At 38.1% G+C, this 12,256-nt stretch overlaps 1 protein-coding gene across 7 annotated transcripts in view; it reads left to right on the top strand.

Moving 5' to 3' along the window:
* The first annotated feature begins 233 nt into the window (after positions 1-233).
* The window catches only part of LOC116004425 (glucan endo-1,3-beta-glucosidase 8-like), a 16,676-nt gene continuing 4,653 nt past the window's right edge, over positions 234-12,256 (top strand). The window contains exons 1-4 of one of the 7 annotated variants that reach the window (XM_031244477.1): positions 936-1,060; positions 3,345-3,431; positions 3,695-4,131; positions 4,395-5,664. In XM_031244477.1, coding sequence (XP_031100337.1) covers positions 4,058-4,131; positions 4,395-5,580 — 1,260 coding nt within the window. In that variant the 5' untranslated portion in view covers positions 936-1,060; positions 3,345-3,431; positions 3,695-4,057 and the 3' untranslated portion in view covers positions 5,581-5,664. Of the gene's footprint in view, positions 1,061-3,344; positions 3,463-3,694; positions 4,163-4,394; positions 5,665-12,256 lie in introns of those variants that run through there. The other 6 variants (XM_031244475.1, XM_031244478.1, XM_031244476.1 and 3 more) reach the window with 6 other exon arrangements.

Below are 12,256 nucleotides of genomic sequence, written 5' to 3'. Positions count from 1 at the left end.
AGAAGAATAAGCCATTGAACTATTCATGAAAATGTAATTAAATCATCGAATTAAAAAAAAAAACTCCAATTAGACAGATGAACTTATTATTATTATTATTATTATTATGTGAATGGGCTATCCAAATCATCAAAACATATTGATGTGGCATTTCAAACACTTTTAACTTGAAAGTTACCTGTAATAAAGGATCAAATGAGATTAATTACATTTTTTTAAAAAAAAATTATAATTAGAGTGAATTATACTTTTATGAATAGCTCCAGGCTTATTGAACCATCATAAAAGAAAAATGACAACACACAAATTGAAACTACTCCATTTTGTAAGGAGCGGCCCTGTAACTGTTTGAATGTCTGTTTGGCTAGCGTGAAGCTCCGAACTTGTCTCTAATCAGAAGTGGAGAAGCTCCGATTGCAGGTATAAAAGAGGTATACATGCATACATGAATCTTTAATTTCCGTTTTGGGAAATTCTACATATATAATTCTGCAAATCTGTCATCATCTATACATTTACACACAAACGCACAATCGCCTCGCCTCATATTCCAATTCAATTCAATTCAATTCAATTCAACACATCCATATATATAAAGCATCGTATGTATCTGACCTGCAGACATAATCTGAGGAAGGAATTGAATTGAATCATATATATCGTTAACGAGGAGCATCCATCTGGAATTGAAGTATTGAAGATCGAAGATGGAGATGCGATCGTGGTGGATCTGGAAATGCTATTTGATTGTGTTGATGTTGTTGAGAGGCAGTAATGGCGTGGAGAGCTTCGTAGGCATGAACTGGGGCAGATACGCGACGCATCAATTGGTGGCGTCGTCGGCGGTGGATTTGCTGCTTCAGAACGGGATTTCTGACGTCAGAATATTTGCGCCGCGGCCTAGCGTTTTGGTGGCCCTCGAAGGGAGCTCCATCGGCGTCACCGTCACCTTGTCCAGAGACTTCATTCTCAGAGACAAATTTATGTCCGATCTCCAGAACGGTAGCGGCTGGGTAGTTGAACTTATTCTGCCACCCATTCAAAGAAAAGTCAACATTACGTAAGTCCGTCCATCCATACCATACGCCTTTCAATCATATATTCATCTCTACCTTTTTTTTTTTTTTTTTTTTTTTTTTTTAATGTTTCCAGCAGCGAACTCTTACGGGGTGTTTGGTTGGATGGAAAATCTTTTCCATAGAAGTGGAGGAAAATATGGTCCTGTTTACTAACAGAAAATTGTTTTCTGTTTTTTTTTTGTTTTCTAATTTTCCCGTTTTTAATCGCTATTTTCTGTTTAGAAAACTTGTTTACTAACACTTATTTTTTCAAATTTATTTTTTTAGATTAACGTTATAAGTAGTTTAATTTCGAGTGGTTTTTAGACCTTATATTTAAAATATTTTAAAATATATTTGGTTTAAATAGAATAAATATATTTTTTACTTTTAAGTCCAATATATGTAAAAATTTTACATTTGATATCCGAACCAAATTTATATATGTATATAACATAAATAAAAATATATCTGAACCAATACCTTATTAAGTTCACATAAAATTTAGTTTAGATAATATTAATAATTTTTGAGCTAATATTTAAAATATGTTTGGATATATTCATTTGAATGACATGTATATAATATATAATTTTTATTTTGAACTCTAATATAGTAATATATGTGAAATTTCGATATCTGGTATTTGGACCAAACTTGTATTTGATATAACATAATTAAAAATATCCAAACCAATAATCAATTGAGTTCAATCCAAATATAAAACATAGTATAGATTTCAATTTTTAATTTTGATAGTGTGAATGATGTATAATTTTAAGCATAATCAAATAAGTTATGTTTAAATAAGTAATGCAAGTAGAAAAGATAGAAGATGATGATAAGTAAAAGAAAATGATAATAAATGTAATCATAGTAATGAATAAATATGTAAGTAGATAATTGTGAGAATGTGATTGTAGTGACATATAGTATAATAGATGATTGCTGATTCTGTTTTCCATTTAAAAAATTGTTTTTTATAGTGTTTCAGTTTTCTAGAAAATTGAAAAATTATTTCCTATTTTCAAAATGAAAAACTGTGCTAGTAAACATATTTTCTGTTTTCCAATTTTCTAAATTTCCAGAAAACTAGAGAAAATTTTCAGTTAGTAAACGGGCATTATGTTTTTCCATTGTTTGGTTGGATGGAAAATGTTTTCCATTGGAACTTGAGTTTCCAAAAGTGAAGGAAAACAAATTCTTAGTTAGGAGGTGGTATTTTGTTTTCCATGGAGTTTGGGAAGAAAGTATTGAGCAAGTAGACTATTTTGCCCTCATCAATAATAAATTAATAATATAATATATTATCACTATTAATTGCTAAGGGCATATTGGTCTTTATATTCATAATTCCTTACTATTCCAAATCCAACCAAACAATAGAATTCATATTCCCAGTAATTTCTTTTCCACTAACCAAACAATGGAATCTATTTTCCTGCTAATTTGTTTTTCATGGAATTTGAATTCCATTTCCTTCAAATATTTTCCAGCGAACCAAACGAGCTGTTAATTCTCATTCCTTATCAGTACACTCTGTGCATAAGGGATTAAGGTCTCTCATCCCTTGTCAGCACATAAGGGTCACCTCAGGTCAAATCAATTGAGTTAGACTCAGATTAAGTAAGCATCAGACTGGTTCAATTATCGGGTAAAGTGACCATATTGATTTTATAAAAAAACTTAGATGATCCCAATTTTGTTGGACTAATCATAAATTCACAAGACCCCGCCCCTAAAGCATCTGTTTGGGTAAATGGTGAGTTGTGTAATTACCGCATCGGTCAAATCCTAGTCTTTATGTGAATATAAGGGATCCATTCCAAACCTTCCTGTTATCTTTAGGCATTTTTCCATACATACTTTCAGTGGGATTCGAAGTTTTTGACTGAAATATGTCATTTTGTGGAAGAAGAGACAATAATATGACACTTTTTAAAGTTGTACAAAATAGAAAAACCCATATGCGATTTGAGTTTCTTGTCAGAAATGCAAATGGTGTTTCTTAAAAATTCAAAATGAACTTTTTTGCTAAAATATCAGAAACCCATGTGGGAAACTCAAAGCCCCAAATGAATATTTCTCTATTTTTACAACTTTGAAAAGTATCTTACTTTGTTTTTGAACTTTTAATATCTCTTAAAAAGATAAGAATATGAGAGTGTACGGTCACTCACACCAACCAGGAAGCTGGTTATGCTGCTTATGCATGCATGTTATGTTAACTACTGAGTATTATACTATTATTGATTGTTGTGTTTGAATTATTATATTATATTGTAGGACTGCGATAGTAATGCAACAACCGTTCGTGAGTCCAAAAAGCATTCCTATTTTATGGAATTTGACGGATGTGTTCAGAGAGACACGGTGGGCGTTGGACAATTTCAACCTCTCCCATGTGGGAAACTCAAAGCCCCAAATGAATATTTCTCTATTTTTACAACTTTGAAAAGTATCTTACTTTGTTTTTGAACTTTTAATATCTCTTAAAAAGATAAGAATATGAGAGTGTACGGTCACTCACACCAACCAGGAAGCTGGTTATGCTGCTTATGCATGCATGTTATGTTAACTACTGAGTATTATACTATTATTGATTGTTGTGTTTGAATTATTATATTATATTGTAGGACTGTGATAGTAATGCAGCAACCGTTCGTGAGTCCAAAAAGCATTCCTATTTTATGGAATTTGACGGATGTGTTCAGAGAGACACGGTGGGCGTTGGACAATTTCAACCTCTCCCATGTGGGAAACTCAAAGCCCCAAATGAATATTTCTCTATTTTTACAACTTTGAAAAGTATCTTACTTTGTTTTTGAACTTTTAATATCTCTTAAAAAGATAAGAATATGAGAGTGTACAGTCACTCACACCAACCAGAAAGCTGGTTATGCTGCTTATGCATGCATGTTATGTTAACTACTGAGTATTATACTATTATTGATTGTTGTGTTTGAATTATTATATTATATTGTAGGACTGTGATAGTAATGCAGCAACCGTTCGTGAGTCCAAAAAGCATTCCTATTTTATGGAATTTGACGGATGTGTTCAGAGAGACACGGTGGGCGTTGGACAATTTCAACCTCTCCCATGTGGGAAACTCAAAGCCCCAAATGAATATTTCTCTATTTTTACAACTTTGAAAAGTATCTTACTTTGTTTTTGAACTTTTAATATCTCTTAAAAAGATAAGAATATGAGAGTGTACAGTCACTCACACCAACCAGAAAGCTGGTTATGCTGCTTATGCATGCATGTTATGTTAACTACTGAGTATTATACTATTATTGATTGTTGTGTTTGAATTATTATATTATATTGTAGGACTGTGATAGTAATGCAGCAACCGTTCGTGAGTCCAAAAAGCATTCCTATTTTATGGAATTTGACGGATGTGTTCAGAGAGACACGGTGGGCGTTGGACAATTTCAACCTCTCCCACATCAGGACCACCACGTCCCATTATATCGACATCATAAAGGTCGCGAAAACGCCGTCGGAGGGCGAATTCCGCGACGACATCAAGGACAAGATGCCGGAGCACTTGGAACAAATCGCCAAAACCAATTCCTTCTTCACCCTCGATATGTACCCGCTAACCGCCACCGAGACCTATAAATGGCCCGTGGAGTTTGGATTCATGGACAACAAATACAACTTCACTATCGTGGACGGCAAGTATACGTACAGGAACGCGTTCGCGTTCCTGTACGATTCGTTGGTGGTGGCGATTGAGAAGGCGGGGTACCCGGACATGGAGATCGTGGTGGGGCAGATCGGGTGGCCCACCGACGGCAACAAGGATGCCACGCCTGAAAACGCAGCGAGGTTTTACAAGGGGTTTATCCCGCACATGGTGAACAAAAAAGGGACTCCTCGCCGCCCCAATAAAAACATAGACGCCTATTTCTACACTCTCAGCGACGAGAATAGAATTAGCGTCCCCGCGTACGGGCCCTACATCCGCCACTACGGGATCTACGAGTACGACGGGACCCCCAAATTCGAGATCGACTTCTCGGGGAAAGGCCGGAAAGTAATCCCCCCCGCGGCCAAGGGGATCGTGAAGTTGCCTCTCCGGTGGTGCATTTTCAACGGCGATTTAAGCAACCCGAAGAACGCGGAGATTCACATGCAATTCGCGTGCAATGTCTCGGACTGCTCGTCCCTACAGCCCGGCGGGTCGTGTAGCAAACTCAACTTCACTTCTCGCGTCTCCTACGCCTTCAACGCCTTCTATCAACTGGGGACGCAGGACAAGCTAGAATGCGGCGGGTATAGTGGGATGGGTGTCATCACCATGGCTAATCCCTCCGTCGGCGGTTGTAAATTCCCGGTCCAAATTTTGACGGCGGAATCGGTGGATGACGGCCGCCAAGTGTTTTACAATAATGTAGATTATGCTAGAGATAGTGGTACTACTAGTAGTGCCGCCCCATTCAACCTCTCTTTATCACTCTCTATTGCTCTCCTGTTCTTTGTAACCATCCTGCTTGCTGTCAACAGATGATAGATGATAGATGATGATGAAATTTCTCCACTTTTGTTCAATTATTAATTTCCCTACTACATACAGATATTTTTTACACAACCATACTGAGTGCTGACATAAATATCTAAATCTAAAAACCTAATTAGTCTCATTATATCCTTGATTTATGTCTCTCTTTTTTGTATGCTAATAAATGTATACATTTTACTTTAAATGTTGTACATTTCAATGTTATTGGACAAAATTGTCCCTACTACATTTTTGTTATACAAAACTACTATTACACTGTTATAACATCGTTACTTTTAACTCCATCATTATTACCATGCACCTATATCTATCATATCTTTTTCCTATTCTTTAATTATCATTTTATTAAAAGCATTATATAATTAATTTAATGGTTGATTATATTTTAATTAAATTTCTGGAAAACCAAGCTTCTTCCTCTCCGTTTCTCCTCTTCAATTTCACAAATGGTCTTTCTACACATTGCTGACTCACTCTACATATTCATCTCCTTCTTCCCCTACCATCTCGCTTCAAATCCTTAAACCCAAAAGTATAGAAAGTTCTATTATATTTCTGTAGCGCAAAGAAGAAAAGAATGAAGAGTGGAGCGGTTGTAGAGGAGGAATCAGATACATATACAATGAAGAGAAATATATAACTATTCTCAAAACTTTCCTTTTCTTCGCCGGCAACAGATTCTCTTCCTGCGATTGCAGCAGCCAACCTGTCTTCGAAGTCAACATACCTATGGCCCCGACACCCATGACAGAAGCGAAGTTGTCGTTATGGACGATGTCGGAAAGTGCCTCCTCAGTCCTCACCATCTCCAAAAAGGTCAATATTAATTAGCATATTATCATGCATCCTCCGATGTTGCTCTGCTTCTGTATGCTGATCACCCTATTCATGGGGGTAGCCTCCCGATAAAATTTCAGATACTTTTGCCACAATATCTCCACCTATACTCTTACCAGCACTTATGCAGCCTATCGTAACTTTCTCCTCTTCACCCTCTCTTCCAAAGGCAACATTGAAAATGGTTTCTACAACTTCACCGCCAGTGACCGCGACACCGTGTACGACATGTTCATTTGCGGGGGCGATGTCTCAACAGGCGACTGCGCCACCTGCGTAAACCAAGCTTGCTCAGATATACTGAGGTTATGTCCCGAACAAAAGATTGTTGTTATCTGGTTCGATCATTGTATGTTGTATTTCTCGGGGTAATTTAATTAAAACTTTCTTACTTCATCTGTTTCTATAAATGACCATTAGTTAATGGGATATGCCCAGAAAGCTAGCTAGTTTAACATCTTTTAGCACTAGATAGTTTCAGTGTGGTGACGCAAGAAACAAAAAATTGTTTATTTACAGTGTAATTAATTCTAAATCCTAAACCTCAGTCTTCACAGGAATTAATTCATAACGTATTGTTAAGAAGTAGTGTTGCATATATAGTTGAGTTTGCATTACAGATGGGTTTACTAGTATTGAAATTTTTGAATGTTGATGAGTGGGTATGAAATTGTTGAAACCTTTGGTATTAGCGTCACAGATGGAAAGAAACCAGATCCAAGGGTGCTCTGCGCAACTGAATAGGAAAATGAAGATGATGAAGACACACAGGCTAGGAAAAGACGAGGATACCCCTTAATTTGACATCAAATTTGAGGTAACAGAAGGACCTTTGGTGAAAAAGTTTTAATAGTCAAGGGTTTAATTCCTCCAAATTAAAAGACGAGGGTCAAATGTGGAAAATCATTATAGTCGGAGGACCTTTGCTGGAATTAAAAAAAGATTAATCAAGGACTTGAACTATTCATGAAAATGCGATTAAATCATCGAATTAGAAAAACTCCAATTAGACACATAAACTTATTATTATTATTATTATTATTATTATGTGAAGTCATCAAAACATATTGATGTGGCATTCCAAACACCGTTAACTTGGAGGTTACCTGTAATAAAGGGTCAAATGAGATTAATTACATTTTTTTTTAAATTCTAGTTTTTTTTTTTTGAAAACCAAAGAAATAACTTTCATTAACCAGAGAATGCGTTCACAAATTACAATGCGAAATAAAACGAGGAATACAATCAGAAAATTCAAGGAACCCCTCTTCAACAACATCTAAGGCTTTTCGAGCGACAGTATGGGCTACCTCATTTGCACACCGTTTCACAAATAAAAAATTAACTAGAGGAAGATCCTCCAAATGCATACGAATCTCATTGACCAGCATACCAAATGGAGTAATATTTGATCGACCATAGACCGCGTTTGTGACAACCTGTGCATCAGTTTCAATAATAACATAGCGCCATCCCTTTTGCTTAATCCAGCTGAAAGCCTCCCGAGCCCCCATTGCTTCCGCCTCCTTCACCGAGTAGAGCCCCTCCATATTCGACATCACCACCCCTCTTACCAACCCCACCTCATCACGTAAAACCCACCCAAACCCCATTCTCTTGTGATTAAAATCCATTGCCACATCAATGTTTAATTTATAAAAACCCATAGGGAGAGGATTCCACATAGTAGTCAATGTCTGCTGAGAAATGATAAGATGAGGCTGCCCCAAAGACCATTCTGGACCTTTAACATTCTTCGAGTTTTGAACATATTGCTTAGCCATGCGAACAACAGTTTGTGGATCCATACATTGATGCTTCCAGACCATGGTATTTCGATTGATCCAAATTGCCCAACAAATCACCACAATATCTTCTACCAGGTTCATAGGTAAAACAGACCACATTTCCTCAACCCAAGTTGAAATTGATATGGCAGCATCCATTCTCCATTCATTATCTATTTCGATCCAGCAGGAGTGAGCAAAACAACAATTCGCAAATAAATGCACCGTAGATTCAGGTTCCATACTGCATAACGGGCAAACATAATCACAATTAACCTGTTTCATGGTCAGAACATCTTTAGTAGGGAGACGCAATGTGCATAGCGCCTAAAAAAACATTTTATCTTTGGGGGGATATTTAAACGCCACACACCAGCCCAATGAACCACCCAATGATCATCCCACTGCACTCTCCTATAACCACTCTATAAGCACTTATCACAGAATAATTCTCATTCTCCTCCCTAGCCCAATAGATAGAACCAGTTTCGCTACCCAAGGACAACGGAACACTCAGAATTTGATCATAATCTCTTTTATAAAAAATGTCTCTCACTAACTCCCTATCCCAATTCTTAGCAGTTGTACATCAAAGAGAATCAACCAATGTCTCTCCCAAATACCCAGGGTCCGGAGTATTAATATATGGGTTGTGTCTATCAGGTAGCCATGAATCCCCCCACACCCTCACCTTCCTTCCATCCCCTATCCGCCATCTAATCCCTTCCCGTAACAACCCCTGAGTTTCCTTAATGCTAGACCACACGAAAGAAGGATTTGATCCCCCTCCCGCTTCCAAAAAAGAGCAATTTGGAAAATATCTAGCCTTAAAAACCTTAGTGACCAATGCATCAGGATTTGTCAAAAACTTCCACCCCTGCTTACCCAACATGGCCATATTCATCTCCCTCACCTTTCTAAAACCCATCCCCCATAACGTTTCGGCTTGCAAAGCTCACTCCAAGTTCCCCACTGAATGCCTTTACCCATTTTCCTCTCGCACCCCCACCAGAAAGAGTTCATAAGTTTCTCAATCTCATTACAAAGGCCTTTTGGCAACAGGAAAACAGTCATAGCATAATTAGGTATACTCTGAATAACAGTTTTTAACAACACCTCCCTCCCAGCTCTAGACAAAAATTGATTACCCCAATGGAGAACTCTAGCGCGTACCTAATCCCGAATAAAACCTAATATCTCTTTCTTTCTACGACCCACAAACCCCGGGAGACCAAAGTACTTTCTACGACCCACAAACCCCGGGAGACCCAAGTACTTTCCCCTCCCCTGCTGTTCGTGAATGCCAAAAAGATCACAAACAGCCTCCTTATCCTCCCCAGCAACATTTTGACCGAACACAATCGAAGTTTTCTCAAAATTTACCTGTTGCCCACTTGCCCTCCCATATTCAAACAACACCTCCTTTACAACTCCTGCCTCAAGATTATTAGCCCGGAAAAAGAAAAGGCAATCATCTGCGAAAAAAAGATGAGAAATAGCAGGCGCATTTCGCGCAACAGTGACCCCATGTAAGGCCCCTAGCCTCTCCTGAACTCTAAGCATTGCACTCAAGGATTCAGCCACAAGAATAAAAAGGCAAGGAGACAAAGGATCTCCCTATCTCAACCCACGAGTTGGAATGACTAGACCCCACTCCAGACCTTCAGCAAGTACCCAATATTTAACCGTAGAAACACATTCCCTAATCAACCCAACCCAACGGTCATTGAACCCCATTTTCAAAAGGACCTGCCCTAGAAAACCCCACTCAACACGATCATAGGCTTTACTCATATCCACTTTTAAGGCCCCAAACCCCCCTTTCTCCCCTCGGTGCCTATTTAATGCATGAACAGACTCATAGGCAATCAAGACATTATCAGTAATAGACCTACCCGGGATGAAAGCACTTTGAGCATCACATATAATAAAATCCAATAATCCCCTGAACCTATTTGCCAATACTTTTGCAAGAATACGATAAATGACATTACACAAGGCTATGGGGCGAAAATTGCTCATCAAATCAGGATGTTTTGTTTTGGGGATTAACACAATATGCGACTCATTTATAGAAGGAGGTAATTGACCAGGATTTAAGAAAGATTGGCAAAAAGTTACTACCTCAACTCCCAAGACATCTAGTGCATTTGAAAGTAAGCCGGAGATAGGCCGTCAGGTCCGGGGGATTTATCCGGGTGCATTGTAAATACAGCCGCACGCACCTCATCATGTGAGATTGATGCCAGCAGAGCTGCATTCTGGTCCTCCGTGATCACCGAGTTCACACATTCTAACACAGGCCTCATGTCACCCGTACTAGCCGTAAACAGGTTCTGAAAGTATTTGGTTGTAGCTTTTAGGTACACGCAAATACCCGGAGTATTCCGGGGTTATCGATCCACAGGGAATGGTTGGTCAAGCACTAACTCGGATTGATTCTTGTGAAGCTAGTTCGATAATAACGGGATTAAGACAACAAAAGTAAATAACAAAAATAAAAGCAACAAATGAAGAGAGATATATAAGATGCAACATAGGTAAGGATATGGATCGGGTCAATGCCCATCATGAGTCAAACAAATGTAGAAAAGAAGTTTTATCCCTTGTGAATGGAGGAAATGCACTAAAGTCCTCGGTGCCACTCTCGTGATCTACCCGAATGTGCCAAACCGCAAGTTATCTACTCTCGTAGTCTACAAGCGAGGCTCGTCTTAAAGATCCTAAGCAAATCAACATGCCCAATCTCAAGTTAATCCTACAAGTTGTGAGGAGGTAGCCTAAACTAACCTCTAGATTCCAACACGCTGTCACCCGTGAAGGAACCGTTTTGGCTAACTTCTAAATTCCAACCCGCTCTCGCGGTGAAGGAACCGAAGATTAGCCGAGAAATCCCCCTATAATTTATCAAGCTCTCGCATTGTATAAATCAATAGGTGTGGCAAGAGTGTTCTAGCCATGCCCGATTCTCACCGTGACACAACAACAAACAAGCATGTAATTGGATCCATTAATCACACACTTTCAATAACAAGTCTTGCACACAACAACTCATAGAAGCTAAACTAACAATTCATAATAATTGAAGAACGAACAACAATCTAGACATAAACACAATCCATAATCCAAATATAAATAAATTTAAGAACAAGCATCTTGATACAATGTTAGCTCAAGGTAAATTAAGGAAAGAAAGGGAAGAAATTCCCCTCGATCCATCGGTTGAAGCTCATAACCTTGTATCATCCCTCTTCTTATTACAAAATAAATCCTAATCTACTCCTACGCTACTAAACAAGCCTCACTTGGAGGTCTACATTTTTAAGGAGAAGAAAAGGAAAAGAGAAGAGGGGAAGGGACTAATCTAATCTGAAAATTGGATGTTGAAGAATGGAGAAATGAGGGGTATTTATAGTTGGGCAAAGGCAGGGGAAAAATTGGAATTTGGACTGCAGAATTCTCGCGCATGGTCAACGATTTTCGCCGCGGCGAGCCTAATTCTCGCCGCGGCGAAAGTCCAAAAATCGGGCAGTGTGAAAATGGACAATAGGCGTCTGTTTCAAGACGCAGACAGACGCCTATTGTCCTCCTCCAGAATTTCTGCAGAATCTTCCACTTTCTCTTTTTGCTTTTGGCTCCATGTTTTATGCCTCTTTTTGCCTTCTTTCATTTGTCTTTTGCTTCCCACTCATCACATCATTCCACCAAGTCATGTCTTCCACCTACTTGGTGCAATTAAATATACACATACAAAACAAGATTATAAATGCCACTATAAAATATTAATATTATGCTCAATTATCAAATCTTCATCATCTTTGGTCAAATAATAATTATTTATCACAATGAAGAAATTCAATATTATTAAGAACATAATATTAATATTTAGTGGTAGAAATGGATTTAAATATGGGGTAAAAATATGACCAAATATACTCTTATTAGTATTCCACCATAACACCTCCCATTCTGCTCTCTTCCGTAACCAACACCCAGTAGCATCACGCAGCCCCCGAATCCGGTTTCGCCGCTTACGAGCT

Source organism: Ipomoea triloba, chromosome 14 (assembly GCF_003576645.1).
Source record: "Ipomoea triloba cultivar NCNSP0323 chromosome 14, ASM357664v1".
Classification (NCBI taxonomy): Eukaryota; Viridiplantae; Streptophyta; class Magnoliopsida; order Solanales; family Convolvulaceae; genus Ipomoea; species Ipomoea triloba.
Note: the sequence above shows the minus strand (reverse complement) of the source record. Positions and strands in the feature narration are given on the sequence as shown.